This window comes from Haliotis asinina, chromosome 7, assembly GCF_037392515.1.
Source record: "Haliotis asinina isolate JCU_RB_2024 chromosome 7, JCU_Hal_asi_v2, whole genome shotgun sequence".
In the NCBI taxonomy this organism is placed as follows: Eukaryota; Metazoa; Mollusca; class Gastropoda; order Lepetellida; family Haliotidae; genus Haliotis; species Haliotis asinina.
This window is the reverse complement of record NC_090286.1, coordinates 48,797,452-48,816,143: the sequence shown is the minus strand read 5'-3', so window position 1 is coordinate 48,816,143 and position 18,692 is coordinate 48,797,452. Positions and strand designations below refer to the sequence as shown.

General features: G+C 38.5%; 1 protein-coding gene across 1 annotated transcript; it reads left to right on the top strand.

The window, feature by feature from the left end:
• Positions 1–8,258: 8,258 nt before the first annotated feature.
• On the top strand, positions 8,259–15,639 carry LOC137291450 (histone-lysine N-methyltransferase PRDM9-like). The gene is made up of 8 exons (XM_067822798.1): positions 8,259–8,316; positions 9,852–9,930; positions 10,396–11,162; positions 11,647–11,779; positions 11,987–12,110; positions 12,692–12,844; positions 13,237–13,372; positions 13,610–15,639. Exons 3-8 carry the CDS (start codon positions 10,451–10,453, stop codon positions 15,550–15,552), a joined length of 3,201 nt encoding a protein of 1,066 aa, XP_067678899.1. The 5' UTR covers positions 8,259–8,316; positions 9,852–9,930; positions 10,396–10,450; the 3' UTR covers positions 15,553–15,639.
• Positions 15,640–18,692: the final 3,053 nt, after the last annotated feature.

Here is an 18,692-nt window from a genome sequence, read left to right as displayed (position 1 = left end):
GCAGTTACAACTGAGCTTGCCATTGTCAACAAAGATTGTGGTCACAGCTGCGAATATTTTGGGGAATCATGGACAAAATGACAGATACGAAACTTTTTAAAAATATATGCAGGAAGTGCTTGTACCTTTTTCAGAGTTCCCATGCATGATTTGTGTTGCCAAGTTTAATCAGTTAGATAATTTAAAAAGTGAAAGTGAGTTGTGACTGGTACACTCAACTTGCCAGCGTAGACACAGAACTGGATAAAAAGCCATCCAAGGGCCGTAATAAAATTATCAGGCTGAGGCTGGAAATTTATTGGAATGGATATACCCTGAAGATATTGTGGATGGGTTTCTGTTTGTTCTTGATCATGAATATCTGGGTTTAGATTGGTCTTCAGCAATTTCCTGCAGTGATATTGCTGAAATATTGTTTGAAGAGAAATATACAACCATATATGTATCAACCAAAAATCATTGTGTTCTGTAATCTGATTGGTTGAAAAACATGATCAAATGATATTAGATTCCTGGAAACTGCAAGACTATTTCCTGCGTATTGACACATAACTAACTGGATCAGGTGCTCACTAGCTTCGGTTGACACATGTCATCGTGTTCCAGTTGTGTACAGTAGTGCTCATGTTGTTTATCAATGGATTGTCTGGTCCAGTCTGGATAATTACACTGGTCAAAATTACTTTAGGATATTGCTATTTTTATGATTGATATTTCATCTATGAATAAATAGATCATTATTCATAATTTCAAAATTTACATATATCCCTTACTATTTTTGTCCAGTATATATTTATATTCTGGTCCTGCTGGCAGATAGCTAGAATATTGCTGAGTCATCATTATGTAACCAACAGACAAAAACTGCTTGTCCCAATTACTAGAAGTAACCTCCAGGTCATCATGTATCAAAATGACTTGTGACACCACACAGAGCAAAACTCACTCTCTAACAACTGCTCTAGAGACTGGGCATACTTTTTATTTTATTTCAAATAAAATAAATAATTACATACATGTCCAAATACATGATCTGTATCATACACAACATCCGTATCAAAGATACTGAATCACTACAAAGTATTCATCATGTAGAAGTGAATTACAATAATACATCTCCTCAGACAATTCCATCTGTAAAACAGCCATGATCACAGAAATTTCCTTCACAGAGTGATCACGTTGCTCTCGATCACGAGTCTCTGCATACTCTAGTGAACATTATGGCTCTCTGTACAGATGAGAGATGTTTCTTTAACTTAAATGCAAACCCCTGTATCCCAAACTGTGGAGAGTTGTCAGATACCCCAATACTATACTCAGAGGTAGTGAATATTCTCCTAAATGATTGTCTTCATCAGTGCTTCATGTTGTATATTATATTTCTCCACCACCTGTAAGAACATCTGTCTGCTGTTATGACAAGTCTCTGGCTAATGAAACAAGATCAAGACTTTTGTCTGGGCAAGAGCTACCTGTGAATGCTTTCGTTGATTGATACAGCAGTATTGCGTGGAGTAGATAACCACAAGACTTTTTCAAATTACGCACAAGAATTTTGCAGAGGCAACTGGAGAGCTCACTGGTTTGAACACCCACTGAGCAGTGTGACTTGGTTTGTTGAACACTAACACTATAACGCAGCTAAATGTATTCACAGGTAATGGAGCAATGTAGTGTATACATGTTGTGGTGTCAATGACGTGTTTAAGATTACTGCATTTACCATCCGTCTGGCCCCAAAAGCATACCAATGAATTGCAATCTAACTTTAAAACTAACAAACATATAACACTCAATAAAACGCTGATCATAATCAAACCATCAGACCAACTCTGAGAATTTTGCAGAATTCATGTCCTAGTACTATATATTTATTAGTGACCAGTGAAGGTCCAGCATAGAATAGGGCTTCAGCAACCCATGCTTGCCATAGTAGGCGACTACCGTTATGCTTGTTGTAAGAGGTGACTAATGGGATCGGGTGATCAGGCTTCCTGACTTGGTTCCCACATGTCATCGGTTCCCAATTGTATAGATGGATGCTCATGCTATTGATCACTGGATTGTCTGGTCCAGACTGGATTATTTACGGACAACTGCCTATAGCTGGAATATTGCTAAGAGTGGCATAAAACAAAACTCACTCAGTGCTGCAGATAAGGCACATATTTGCGTATTTTACTCAATAAAAATCACATTTACTCAATTAATTACAAATAGATGGGAGTACAAAAAACTCATGAGAATCACCTAAAAGCCAATAGCTCTATATCCCTTGCATATTTTACTCAATTAACTAAACTGGCTTGCGTATGATAATTTGTTGTGGCGCCTAAACTCTGTAACAACATGAGCAAATGTTAAGTGATGATTTTGTATACATATACGATATTATCACTCTCTAGACTTCACTGTAGTAGTCATGTGACTTCCATGCGGAGTGTTTGAAAATGGCTTCCAACTATTTGGCAATACAAGAATTACTTAAAACCTCAGCCTATTGAGCAGCATTTGTAGTTACGTATTTAATAGTGTTAATTACCCAATAAGGATAAGAAACTGTGTAAAAGTACTCAATTCTTTAAACTAGTGGGAGTACACAAAATGCTAGTTACTCCTCAAAACATGCAATTAACTCATACATTAACAGACATGGGAGTAAATGCCTAATTGCTGGTAAAATTATCTGAAGCCCTGCTCGCTCACTCACTCACTCATGTTTATTAGTTTTGAGTTAGACTGCAATTCATTGGTCAGCTTTTGAGTCAAAGGGACTGTATTTCCTGGACATGCAGTAAAATAGAACAACTTTTACACTGTTGTGCAGTTTCATTAAAGTCAGATCCCTGGTCTCATTATGGCCAAACGAAGTTCTGGACCCTGTTCCATGAACATGATGAAGCTCAGATGGTCGTAACACCCATGCTTTAACATGGGCTTACCACTGTTGTAGTGTTACATTCACCTTCCCATTATGAATGGAAAATCATCTGACCAATCACAGACTAGGAAAGCGACACTTATCATGCGACTGTGTAAAGGTCAACATGGAGTATTCAGAATGACAGTTTAATGCTGGAAGACTGATTCAGTCAAAAACCATCACTTCATTTCTGGAGTCAGTGAGAGAAAATATTTCAGGTGACTTCACACAGCATGGAAATACTACAATTCAGTTTTGGCCACCAATCAGATATCCTTTAGTTAAGTTTTCAAATTCTATTTTAACAACATATAAAGTGATGTCTAATATTGAGGTGTGCTAGTGTGGAACTTATTGTGTGTATTCTGATGAGCTTATGTCAACTTCTAATTAATAAGTCATTAGACTGGTTGATCAAAGTTCACAAAAGGTTTTTAGTATGTAATCTCTATGGGAGGTCTTCAGATACAGAGATAATGAGCATCAGTATCTGACTTTAACGAGGCTGCATTGCTGTGACATTTCAATTTTTTATATTGGTTGATATTCTAAAAATCACCTATCAACTCGACTGGAACTGCACCAGTTTTAGTCTCAGTCTTATACATTCAGTCCTGTTTATTAATATCATGCACACAAGTCTCAACACACACAGTGACAAGAGTTGACCTAGCCTAGACCTATGTCACCAGCCAAGGATGTGCTTGTATTCGGCTCGAACTTTGTCCCTTTCTTCTACAGGGGGCAGTGCTGGAACGATGCCTTTCTTTCTTCTGTCTGTCATGATGCGACTCTGAAAATGATGGTAAAGAATATTTTCACCCACTATTACTTTTTAGATAATCAAATTCCATGTTCAATAACTGAATAGACTACATTTATAACAAATTTACTGTAATTAAGCTGTTCAGTCACAGAAATTTGTAGGTGTACCTGAATATACATGTAACTAATTCTTTTTTACCATTGCATCCTACAATGTCAGTGCTACAGAAATTGGAACTCTACTTGAATGACAAGAATACTTAAAAAAAACTTCTTCACTCTTTGTAAGAGTTTCCTTTGACGTTATAATACCACTTGGCAGTTTAACTTTGGTAATCTGACAAGTTTGTGATCTCCTGAGTACTGATCTTTGTTGATACACTGAATGGCTAAATGATGCTTACTCAACATGCTGAAAGGCCAAAGTATTGAGATTCACCAGTATATTGAATATACGCCATATGGCTAAATGATACTTTCCTGTATATTAAAGTATTTACAGATTCACAAGTATAATGAATATATATTGGAAAATCATAAATGATATTTGCTGCAGTCATGATTTTCTTCATGATTTATGCTAATACAATGTAACTGATAGGTTAGGACACTTTATAAACATAATTAGCAATCAACTAAGACTTAATTTATAAGTTGAAACACTGATTGTCAATAAAGTTTCTTTGGTAATGACATTCGAAAAGTTTTACACATCAGGCATACCCAAAATTCACGACAGTTTCTGTAATTCTGGAAACACTTGGAGCACTTCTCTCTGTCATACCCATTATCATCCAAGCATTTATACGACATTTTCTGTTCCTGGTAAAAGAAAACAAAATTTCACCACTAGAAATTATATTTATAGTCAGGTCCATCAAAGAGACAAAATTAATATTGGTGTTATGATTTATTACAATAAATTAAATCATGACATCGCTGACCTGTCTTATGCTGTATGCTGCTGAACAGAGTTCTAGTCTGGGGCCATTCATATGTTATGGTTAGAGGGAGTTGATGAAATGTGTGCTTTGTCTGGGTTGGGAGGTCATCAATTTTGTACACACGTACTACTGGTAAACACATATAAGATGATCCACGACCTGACAAATGACCCCAATTTGCATACTTGGGAACGCCCCACAGAACGATCCACTTGAAACAAGAGGGAGACAGGTTGTCTGATAAATATTGAGAAGTTCATTTTCCCTGTGCGTTTCACACATGAATTGTTATAGCACACTCGATTTTGGAACAGGTACAATCCCAACGAATCGAATCAACACAATATACTGAGCAAATATGTTAAGGACCACCGATCCATTTCACGAAGCAAATGACATTTTCCTGGGTTTTTTTAACAAAATTGTTGAATATCTAAAATGCTTGTCAATGCCCCAATCATCTATTTGTCTTCGTTTTAACTAAAGGTTAGCGTGGAATATCAGTATCTTATGCCTGAAATTGCAGTCTTATCATTCGAAGGAATATACAGTGTTGTTTTAATGGGTAAAGTTGACTTTTCGTCTGCTAAATATTAAATACATAATAACTACATATAGTTAATAGTGTTTCATTTAACTTTTTAATATGTTAAAAGTTATCTGTTACTGAATGGTGGTGACTAAATCAGAGTAGCAAGGGGGAAATATTTTTATCCCATAATTTTGTTCCTATTTCTCTGTACGGGCTGATTTTCGTCCATAACTCTGCTGGTGATCGACCAGGAATACATGTCTTGGAAATTTATATAACCGGTTCCAGAGAAATGGTTAGTATTCAAACAATATTTCCAAATTTCTGTCATATTTTTATTATGGTCACCAAAATTGTGTACAAAAAACTGAAAATACCTTTTGACATTGATAAGTCAGTGAGAAATATCTTTGTACACAAATTTGTCGGTTTGGGGATTACTCAGGTCCAGACTCAGTAGATTTATCAGTGACTAAAAAAATATAAAATACAGACAACTCACCAAAGATTACTCTTTTTTATGACAAAGTATGGGAACAGTAAAAAGCTGATATAGTATGTGTCAATTATTATACAAGCCACAACAATGCTGGAAAATTAGGCGGACTTACTGATTTATGCTTTAATTATCACTCTCTGAATCAGTCTCGGTGTCTGAATCACTTGCAAGTCCTAAGTCAATCACTAGTCTGTCAATTTCCCTTTCTACTGCGATTTCGCATTGCCAGTAACCGTCTTCAATTGTTTTAACATGTTTACAACATTCCGACCATTCTTTTGCCCTGATTGCAGACATCCTTTCATTTATGGCAACTCTAAAGGAACTTTTTGTGAACTGCAAGTTTTGTGAAGCGACATAGTTTTTCACTTTTGCCCAAATTAACTCAATCAGGTTTAGTTCTGCGTGGTATGGAGGGAGACGTAGTACATCATGACCATGTTGCTTCAACATCGTGTCTACTCTGTAGACAGGGCCTGATTTGTTGGATTTTGCAAAAAACAATAGTTCGGCTTTAAGCATTTTCTCATCAAATGAGATATTGTGCCTTTGTAGCCACGCTTTTATGTCATCTTTTCTGTTGGTGGTTGACGGACATTTATCCACTTGCTTGCTATGATATAGTGCATTATCCATAACGATGACAGAGTGCATGGAAGGTTTGGGATCAACTGTTCCTGGAGCCATTTGGAAAAACTATCAAAGTTCATCTCGTCAAGATAGTCTGCTGATTTGATTTTGGAATCAAAAACAAGCAAAGCATTTTGAACAAAACCGTTTTCACCCCCTGCATGAACCACAATAAGCCAAGGTCTGGTGCCAGACGGAGGTTGAACCCCATTTATTATGACTTCACCCTCAAGTTGCCAACACTTTGGGACAATGTGGTGTACATGCAACCATGTTTCATCAATAAAGATGAGTGTTCGATTTTCTTCTCTGTATTTCTTTATTGCACGCAAGTATTTCAAACGCTTGGAAACAATGTCTTTACGTTCCATTAAAGGTTTACGGTTTGACTGCATTTTTCGCCACCTAAACCCCATGTCTTTGAGATTTTTTCGAAAACTTTACTTAGAACCCTTGTAGTTCGGACTGCACACCGGTCGAAATCATCAAGTTTGTAACTGCAAGTTTTGGGTTTGTGCAACTTGGTGGGACTGATAAATGTAGGTCCACTCGCACTCCTACCACCGTCTGCCTTAATGTGCTTTAAAGTTGCCGTTGAGAGTCCAGTAGCAAGGCTACTTTGTAAAAGAGAATCTGCTTTGGTTGCACAATTTTTGTCCATATACATGATAACATTTTATGCTATCTCCCTTGCCCGAGAATGAACTATTTGCCCATGTTTTCCTAACTTGGACATTTTTACTAAAACTGAAATCTGTTTAACAGTATTGAGACAGGTGTAAAACAGTAGCGCGACTGGTGTTACACAGTAGCGAGACAGGTGTTATGCTAATCAGTAGCGGTGTTGATTTCATGTCACACTTAGCATGTATTGCACGTGCATAATCGTCAAGCTACCTGTAGCAGCCAAGTGTACTCGCCCAATTCGTTGTACTGCCTCTCTTGTCACAAATGCGTTTAGTGCGCAGGATCATCTAATATGTGTCTTGCAGTAAGGAAGGGATTTTGTACACGACATGCAAAGGGGTGGGTGGTGTGGTGTGGTGTGGGGGAAGTGTCACTTATTTTACACATAAATTTTAGGGGGTGGGGGTGACATTCACACTGTACGTGCTGCTCCATACAAATTATCAACACCACCCCTATCCCACACTGAAGCTGAAGCGCCCAGGTGTGGGATTGCCGGGTTTCACACACATTTAGTGACATTAATTGAAACCTCTATTTGTTGCCATTATTGTTTTGTATCATAAAGTTGTCTTTCAACTGGGTAACAGGTTCAGTAGTTCAAGTGAGCAGCGAGAAAACAATGTCAAATGTTCTCAGACCCATAAGTTACACGAGGAAATTTTGATGGGTTTCAAGATAGAATGAAGCGATGTCGTCACTAGAGGGTCAGACCGTACCGTCATACACGGGTTCTTGTCAGCTGAAGCTTGTCTTGTAGATCGATCGATTTTGTTTTGTCTCTCGTTTTCGTTATTGGCACGTCCAACTGTGGAAGTCATTTTGGACATACGCTGCAAATATCAGATAAATTTAAATGCAAACAAATCAACACAGGTCCTTCGTGCGCGCTGACATTTTGTTTTGTAGAGGAAGAATCAAGTAAAACTAATATTAGTTGTATTGCATTTCAAAATGTAGGGCAAATATATTTGAGGTAATATTAACTTCCTCTGCCATGAAATTAATTTAGAAATTCCTAATATTTGATCACTTGTTCGAAGAGTAGAAAAGTTGTAACATAACAGCCGTAAATATCTCAAAACCGATAGTGACATAACACCTAGACAAAATGTGTTTTCAGGCAATGATTTGGCTGGTTGCGAGCGTACAAACTCTACTCCAACGCGTATAACACACTTCAAGCAGCAAATATCTTGTGACACTGAACGAAGCAGGCTGCGATATCGGTGTTCGGAGCTTTATGCGAGGGGTTTTCCCGACCCACAATACTTTGTCAGTAATGGCGTCGTCAGACAAGGTTGGAAATTGTGCAGACCATGACATAGATGGGGTTTGTGCTAAGATGTTACTCATTTACGCAGTTTGAATTACGGATTTTGTAAAAATATCGTTTTCATCAACTAGATATCTCTCTTTTAAACTGCATGTCGATATGGAAACTACAATTTAGTAATGTTACATTTTGCGTAGAACCTTGCGAGGGCCTCCAGGTAACTGTTTCTTCAAAAGTTAGGTCACAGTAATGAATTTCCATGTATACTGTGACCTTATTACGTGAAGTCAGCTGTCACAATACGTCATTTTGGTTACAGTATTACTTTGAAAAAAAACCCAAACAAAACACATGGTATCAGTGAGTTGATATAACCAATGGAGTTATTTAGTTTTGTTCATTTTGATAAACATAATATTTTATTTTAAATTTAATTGACAACATAGTGTAGAACCAAGAGTAGAATAAGTGACACTGAAACATATACTAGTACTGTATGATTTTTATAAATTATCACAGTTATGTTGCAACTTTCCAAAATGCTATTATAATTTTTGAGAAAAAATACTGTGATACCTGTATTCTTTTCGTATTATGATGAGTGAAATGTTTCTTTTATCAGTGTTTATGCGAAAATGAGGAAATGTGAACTATAGGGTGAAGCAGTATTTCCCCTCTCCTCCCTTTCATCTAGAATCTCTGTTATTAACTGCTGTTATCATAATTAGTAATATTAATTATATGGAAAGCTGATGAGCAGCTCAGACTTGGTCTTACTTAATTCCCCCACTTTCTATTATTTTTCACTTAGCATATTCAGGCATTCCCAACATTCCCAACACCACTGTACATGTAGAATTTGGGGGGAACTAATTAAACTAGTAAAGGTCTTTTACTGCCAGCAGGATCTATGGACTAATTGTAATGGAGTTGTCTCTCATATCATGCACTTGACCAGGTTGATAATCAGAGTACTATACCCAGAAATACCTAAAACCATGAGGAGGGGAAAGAAATCAAACTTCTTTACATGATTAACATTGAAATATTCTATATTAGAGCTGTTATGAGTCGCTTACTTATTCAGTGAATCCCTGTATCCCTCTATGAGTTAATTTGTGCTGAATAGCGTTGAATGTTCTTGAATTTTGTGTGTTACTTGAATCAGTGTTATTTATCCAAACATGATTTGGGAAAAGGAATATATCCCAGCCTGGCAGAATAGTACACTGTTTGTGAAGATATAGTCACTCTACCATGTCACTTTTGTTTGATGAAGAACACAACTATAAAACCACAAACATTGACAGTAATGACATTAGCATCAGTCAAGAATATTTTATGTTTCATTTCCACAGTTAAGAAAAGATTTCCAGCATCAGTATTAAGTGATTACTATGTGTAAGACTTTATGTTGCCTTTAAACTTATCTTTTTGTATAGCTGTTAAAGCATATTGACATACCTGATCCTCTCTTCTCATTGCACTCCCAAAAGTATTAAAATTTTGAAACTAACCAAAATCCATTTTGAAACTCACTAAAATCCATTTATGCTTTGCACCTACTGCTATGTCTTCCTGTGCATTTTTAGGGCTCATGTCAATCCTTTCCAAGTGAAGTTTTTGCTTGAGTGAGTAGGAAGAACAATCATGGTCAAAGTGTGAGTGTAGGTAAGTCAAATGCTGAAATCTGCAATGATAAAATGGATTCAAGACACAATGCTAGAAATGAAATTCTTCACTTACAGATTTCTGTAAATGATTAAAATGTAGAGGGTGGAATTGGTAAAATAAGTCTTTAAATTGATCTAATTATCATGATAATTAAGTTACGGTGGTCTCATTCAAAACAATTAAAAAGCAAAGAGGCAGATAATTGTTGATGAGCATGATAAGTGTCATAGTGAGAGACAATCTTACACTCGTTTTTGCCATGTCTGTTGTTTGAACTTTTGGCAGTCAGGCACGATAAAATGTGTGAAGAAATCTGGCAATTATTATTGTGGTACATATTGGAAATTTTCACTGCTTATCTAATACTTTATTATATATTTTTAAGAAACAGTGTCTGCATATTTCCATGATTGTGAATTTTTCTCTGTAGTTTGATTTCAATGCAGTGTTCTTACTCTTCAGGATGTCTCAAACTGTGCAGTTATGTCAAGATGAGGACTGATTCTAACTGATAATCATGGCGGAGCAGATTCTTCAAGCTGTTCAGGATGTTAACAATGTTGGATCTTTAGCAGAAGTTCAGGCTGCTGTGACCGACTTCCCTGCTGTTGAAGTAGAGGTCCATGACAAGGCCATCCAAGACATTGGAGGTTTGCAGACACTGACAGCAGTGCTGACTGAAGCTGAAAACAGTGGGATGGAGACAGATGCTCTGCTTCCAAACAATATAGTCAAGGATGTCACTCAAGGTCATTCTCACAGAGAGTTGGAAGGACAGGAAGGTGTTGATCCTAAAATGCAGATTCTCATTTCTAATGAGGGCAGAGAAAATACTGCTGTATATTTAGTTGATTACAATTACTCTGACAAAGATATTAAGGATCAGATTGTTCCTGGAATGAATGACTCCAGAACGATAAATGTTTCATTGAAGTCTGAAGAGGAGAAATCTCTCTCCACTCAGGAACATCAGCCCTCAGGGTCCTCAGCTGAATGTGGGTCACCTGTTGAGTGTGAATCATCTGCTGAAGGTTCAGCCAAGACATTATCTCCACAACAAGAGGACAGCAGACAGACAAACTTGCTTGTGTCAGGGACGGGAAAGGTGGAATCTCACAACACACAATCTCAACAGGAACTTCTACAGCATGTGGAGCTTAGGGGAAAGGATACAGCTGTTACTCGGTCTGGAAAGAAAGCTTCAAGGTCTCCCCAGTGGAATCTTTTATGTGAGAAATATTGGGCATGTTTTAACCTGATTTCTTTGCTTAATGTATGAGTTACATGTTTGATGTTGTTATCTTCACAAGTACTCTTAGAAACTTTCGTTTGGATGTATATGTGTTTCATGTCACTCAGGGACTTGAATATGTTAGTACACTTTATGTCTATATCTTGCTGGGTTGCTCCCCTTAGACATGCCAGGGGTAGTGGGGTAGCCTGGTGGTTAAAGCATATGCTTGTCATGCTGAAAACCTGGGTTTGATTCCCCACATGAATACAATGGTTGAAGTCGAAATCTGGTGTCCCTTGCCCTGATATTGCTGGAATATTGCCAAAAGTGGCGTAAAACTCACTCACTCACTCACTCCACCATATAGCTGAAATATTTGCTGAAATATTTGCTGAGTGTGGCATAAAAGTAAACTCACTCGCTCACTCACTCACTCACCCATCCACCAACCCACTCACTCACTCACTGGTATTTTGCAGGGTGTCAAGACTGTGGCAAGAGCAATATTGGCCATTGTCGGAAACATGGCTCCCTGATTACTGTTCCTGACTCCCATGTCCCGACATATGCTCGACTTACACTGCCATCTGTGCTGGTTATTAAAGTTGGTAGGTAAACACTGTTCCCTCTCTCATATGTCTGTGCATGAAACTTGTATGTGAAGAAGTTGACGAACAAAACCTTGGCCCAACAAGTCAAAATGCTATTGGCCTATGGCATGATAACGGGGAAAAGATCCTGTCATAGACACATCAATTTTCATTTTCTCAACCAATACTTTTTATTTTACATTTTGTGTTCTGGGTGATTTTCAGGTAGCAAAGGGGAAGGTGTGTTTGCCAAAAAATATATCAAGGCACGCACTCAGTTTGGCCCACTCAAGGCTCCATTTTGTACAGATACAAGCAAGTCAGACAAAGGACAAACTGACTTTTACCTAAAGGTATGTTGTAATAAAAATTACATCTCATAACTAACTTTGAGACACAGGGTCATATTTAAAAATAGTTGTGCCAGCTTTGTCAAGGGGGGTTACCTCTGCTTGACCTGATTTTTTTCAAACTTACTATTCAATATAATCTTCATGAGCCTGTTAGTGATGAGTATGACTTTGAGCCTGGCACCAAAGATAGAACAATCAGTCTCTGTTGATATATCAGTAACAGAACCTACCTATGATTATGTCACCTGTGGGGATGGTGGGGTAGCCTGATGGTTAAAGCATTCACCTTTGTCATGTCATGCCGAGGATCCGGATATGATTTCCCCACATGGGTACAATGTGTGATGCCGATTTTATGTTGTCTTCCACTGTGGGTATTAATGGAGTATTGCTAGAAGCAGCATAAAACGCACTCATTCACTCACTCGCTATGTTGCCTGTCTGTTACTTGTGTTGATGGACAACTGGATTGAATCCAGTAAATCAGAGTGCAAGACTTGTGAGTCATTGTAACCACAGAGGTGTGAAACAGTGTTCACTGACATGTCCAGCACTAATCTTAATGTGTGTGTATATTTCAGGGCTATGACAGTAATGATGACATGTTGCTGTATGACTTGAGTAGCGAGGCAGAGTGTAACTGGATGATGTTTGTGCAGCCGGCCCAGACCTATACTGACCAGAACATGGCTGCTTATGTGTATGACCGCAAGGTCTACTACACAACCATCAAGGTAACAAAAACACCATGGGTGGATCCGGAGTGTCTTCTTCTTCTTCTTCTTCTGAATCTCGACCCACTGCCCAAATTCTGTGGAGAGGATTTCACCAAAGTAGCCTACATACTTTGTGTCTGGTACCGACTTCTCCAAAATCCTGGTTCTGCCCTTGAACACTGTTGACACTTATTCTAATGTGAACTCGATGATTGTACCTCATGTTTTACTATGTTACTGGTACAATTAAATATTGATGATTATACTGTGCTAATAATTTGTTGTTTAGTGGTAGTTTATGGAATTGTTGCATGTCATGAAGGTTTGGTATGTTATAGAGGTGTGGTACCATATGAAGTTGTGTTATGCTATGAAGGTGTGGTACTTTATGAAGGCATGTTGTTTTTCAGCCAATAGAGTATGGGAAGGAGTTGAAGGTGTGGTATGCTGCAGACTACGCAGTAAAGATCGGCATGTCTCTGTTCACTGATGTCAAGCAGGAGACGGGTACTGACAAACAGAAGCAGGGGAAACAACACAAAGGAGGTCGGTATCTCTTGGGATCTGTTTCGTCTTTGTTACTGCTTCATTTGTCCATACTTAGACAAATGACATGAATGCTGGTGCGTGATAATCTTTTTCAGCCTCAGACTCAATTATTTCATTTTGATATGACCTTTCTGTGTGTGAACACACAGAAACCCTTTCCCCAAAAAAATTATTTTTACAACTGTTTATTTAAAGTTACATATCACATAATACACAGTGTAATGCTTGTTTCAGATGACGACATGACAACTCCCCCGGAATTGGAGGTGGATGTAGTAGACAACACTGATGATGAGTTCCAGGTAGCAGAAAATGAAGACGGCAACAGTTCATCGGACAGCTGCAGTGGGACCCATTGCATCTCATGTGACACTCAGTTCAAGACCAAAAGCCAGCTGTTCAGTCACTCCTGCACCCCGAGGAAGACCTCCAGCAGGAGGAAGAGGGGCTCTGGCTCCACTAGACGGAAAGGCAGCCCCAGGAAGCTGGCACTAGATGATGATGATGACGATGATGTGGATGATGACGATGAGGAGTTTGAAGTAGAGGTCAAGGCCAAGAAAAGCAAGAAGAAAGCGGGACGGAAGTCACAAGATCAATCAAAAGGCAAAACCAAGCGGAAGAGGAGAGAGAATAGTGAGAAGAAGAAATATGCGAGAACACCCAAGTTTTCATGTTCATATTGTCCAGAACAGTTTGCAGCAGAAGACTTTTTTCGGGCTCATGAAGCTTCTCACACTGGGAAAAGTGCTTACACTTGTGATGAACCGAACTGTGGGAAGGGCTTTGTGACCAAATTCACTCACTGGAGGCACATGTTATCTCATCGTAAACCCATGAACAGACAGTGTCCATATTGTGATAAGGCATTCAACAGAATGGACCACCTAAAGACTCATCTCAAGACTCATGATCAACATCGTTTTTCATATCTATGTGACAAATGTGGAAAGTCTTACTTACATAAAAACACTTATGACTATCACATGGCCTTGCATGAAGCCAAAGAAGGTGTGTCTCTTGTGTGCATGATATGTTCTGCCAAGTGTGAAAACAAAGAGGATCTTATCAAACATACACTCACCCACAATAGATACAAGTCTCTTGTTGATACACCCAAGAAGCATGCATGTTCAGTGTGTAATAGAATGTTTGGGACAAATAAGGATGTTAAAAGACACATGGTTGTGCACACTAAAGAAAAGTGTTTTCTTTGTGAATTATGTCCTCAGACGTTTGGGAGGAAAGATCATCTACACAGGCATTATAAGACTAATCATTGTAAAGAAACTAAAAAGGAGAAGGCAGTTGAAGGAGAACAAGTGTTCAGATGTCAACACTGCCCAGAGATATTTCCAAAGAAGAAGCTGCTGACGAACCACGTCAGGTATACACATGAACAGACCATGAGACAACAGTTTCCAGAGGGAGATGAACATCCACTAGCGCAAGCTGCTGGTGATATCACAGAGGCAGCTGTGACATCGTCTTCCTACAACCTTTACACCCTCTCCACACCGCAGCTCAACACCAACAACCCCGTAGCTGTGGCTCCCAATCAGGCAGCTAAAGCATTAGAGCGGTACATCAACACCAACGTGACCACCTCAAACACTGTGATAACTCCTCAGACTGTGATGGAGGTGTGTGCTCCCGTGACGTTCATCAACGGCCAGACCAACATGCCTGTTACTGTGATGCCCCAAGGAAGGGAGTGTCCAGATCAGCTTCAGCAGGTGAAGGATCGACCAGTGTTCCAGCAAGATCAAATGGCGGCTCAGCGACAGACTCGACCAATGCCATGGTCATTCACTGTCATAGAGGAGAGAGATGACCACAGCTATTCCACAGCACCAGCTCCTGCTTGGACTCCTAAAGTGCCAAACTTTCGTCAAGGGGGAACATCTGTAGCTGAGGTCGAGACTGCTCGGTTGCTTCAGTCTGCGCAGACGTCTCATGGTTCTTTCTCAGGACAGTGCAATAATGCCACAACTATGGCTGTGGCCTGGGACACCATGACAGAGTATTTTGCTGTCCAGCCATGCAATAACATTACAGAGGTTGTGACATCCAACAGTATCGTACAGCAGACGCAAGCCCAGCAGATCACTCAGAACATGCCTCATATTCCCAGAGGTCATCTCCAGCAAGGCCATGCCCACCATCAAGCTCAATGAAACTACCTTCACTCAATCTTGAAGGTTAAAGGTGCTAAAGCTAAAAGCTGATGACACAGTGAGCAGTTGGTTTGATATTATTAACTTTAATTAACAGAAATACTGTAAATCATGAAATTTATGTGTCATGAAATTTGATATGATTGAGATTGTCTAGTGTAAAATGCGTCACAAATATTATGCGAACTCAGGATTCTGTGTTGATGATAACAGGTGACACCCTGACTCTTTGATGTTGCTCTTTTTCTTTTCATGCTTTTATTTTACCAAATAGCCTGAATTTAGTTTGTTTAGCAATGAATGGAAATGAGCTGGCGATGTTTTGATTACGCTGCCATGTTTGATTGTGTGATTGCTTGCTAATACTTGTCTTATGACAACATTATAAACATTATAAGTTGTCCATTGGTCCCTCGGGGGCCATGGGCTGATGTACCCTCGAGGTTTGTTTATGTTCCCCTCGCCTGCGGGCTCATGTACCCTTGAGTCCTCGAGCCGGCAGGGTGAGGGAAACATAAACAAACCTCAAGGGTACATGAGCCCATGGCCCCTAGGGACCAGTGAACAACGTATTTGTCTTACCGAACACCTGAATTTTAATTTTCAACTGTTTGAAACACTTCTGTCGAAGGCGAGGCAAGTCGCCATTTTTGCAGACAACATAAAGTAAACAGATTTAGAGTTATCTCCCTTCCATCGATTTTCAATTGCAAACTATCGGTAATTTCCGTGCTTCATGCGTGATGTTGTTCAAGACAAAGAAGTACTACCACAAAGCACCGTAAGAGTTTGGAATTCCCAGCGGTGTACATTGAAAATAATACATCGCCTGTAAGCAAGGTACATTGGAAATAATAGAATAGTGCTTAGCCAATCAGAAAGCGACATTCATGTGTGAGGTAAGATAATGCAGAATGTCCGGTCTGATGGTGTGCTTGAGTGACTTTAAACAATGACCAGTGATTGTAACTAGTGATGAGTACATGTGACTTGAGATACCTGTAATAAGGAAGTGACCTGTATTGGTGTAATGTATAGAGTCAACACTTCCACTATTGTCACATAATTTTCTGATGAATAAGTTCAATGGATATCAATTAGTGCCATTGAAATTAGTGCTCATGGTCAGACTGAAATGCTTTATTATAATAATGTGAGAAGAGTACAGACACATTTTTCACATTAATAACATGCTCACATTAATTTCATGTTTTACAGTAGCTTATCTGTAAACCGTCAGTAGCATAATAAATATCTGACCTGAAGAGGATGCTGTTTTTTCAGTCTGGGTCAGTCACTGTGTTTTCACATACCCAAATCTTTGAATAACCATACAGTCTGTGTTAGTAAGCTTTTTAACATAGGGAAGATACATATTTGCCTGTTGGGAGGGATGGGTTAGCCTAGAGGTTAAAACGTTTGCTTGTCATGCCAAAGACCTGGGTTTGATTCCCCACATGGGTACAGTGTGTGAAGTCCGTTTCTGGTATACCCCACTGTGATATTGCTGGAATATTGCTGAACCTTATACTCACTCAATGATAATTAGTTGTCAGGTAATGTCTGTGCCAGAAGTAATAGTATTTAGGCTTTATACAGGAGTTCACCACTACTGTTGGAAACGGGTCCAGGTTTAATAAACGTTTTTAGTAATACAGTCAAAATTGAATAATGGTCATACAGTTTATTGCTTAAAATGCCAGTTGGTCTCTTGCCAACTAACAATGTTTTTCATGCCATATTAGGAAATTGCCTTAAAAATGATCTAAACTCATGAACCATTATAGAGAATCACACTATTGTTGTAGTTGACTCTGAACCCTGACTTCTTTGGATATGAAATTTCTGCAGGTTTTATTGCACAGGAATTGATCATAATGTGGGATTATAGAGAAATTACAGATATATGTATGAACTGTAAAGTTTATATCAACAATATCACTTGATTGTGCTGTAGTGTAGTGTAATGGTTGAAGAGCTAGCTTGTCAAGCCGAAGACCCTTGTTTGATTCAGTACATGGATGCAATGTGTGAAGCCCATTTCTGATGTCCCCTGCTGTGATGTTGCTGGAATATTGGTAAAAGCCATGTAAAAGCCAACTCACTCACTTCAGCATGTTCAAGGCTTGCTGACTCTTTCACTTATCATGTTAAACACTTCCCCATGAGTTCCAGGTGCTTATAATAATTCATTCTTTGGATTTTCAATTCCCATACAGTTTTAGTTCATAGTTCATAAGCATGAGACAAAATAATGACTAGCAACAGAAACAGATGGATGCTGAGTCATTTTTTTGACGCACAATTTCATCAGATGTGAATAAATGGTGCATTCTTGCATATGACTACATCTACCTCTGGCTATAGTCATGGAGAGATGTGTAGTATGAACTTTACCTTGTTGAATGTGCAAACTGAACTGCACACATGTTTACACTTTTAAGTAAAGACTGCTAGGTATTGTCAGTTTGTTTAATGAAAGAAAGTTTCTCCACTCTTTATTGTTCTTTGATAAAAATGCACATATGAAAGCAATGATGTTTTAACCACTGTACAGAAACTTAGAGGAGAGATACTAAATAGTGTTCTGAATGATGAATTTAGTAGTGACTCATAAAAGGCAAATTTTAAAGGTGATTTTGGTGGTTCCCCAAATAATGCACAATTTATTTGTACATCGTTCAAGACTGTTTATCAGGTTGAAAGGCAACTGAATTGATTAGGTGGACATTAATAATGTACCTGGGAATTTGATAAAACACTGCTGTTTTCCCTCACAGAAATGAGTCTTCGTTTAAGTCAACACTTAATCAGTGTCCTTGGCAAGTGTAGATGACAATAATGCACACATGTATACTGGACAAAATAAGTTTGGTATTTTTATGACTGATATTTTATCAGTATGTCAATGAATAAACAGATCATTATTCGTAATTTCAAAATTTACAAATATCCCTCACTATTTTTGTCCATATTATATATTACAGTTATCTGATGGGATAAGTAAATGATCCATTTATTACATATTTCCATTCTGAAAGCCACAGGTATGTTAACATGTTATTTCACAGGATGGGAATTATTATGAAATATTTGCGTCAGAGCTGCCTGAACATTTTAAAATGCCTGTCTCATAAAGA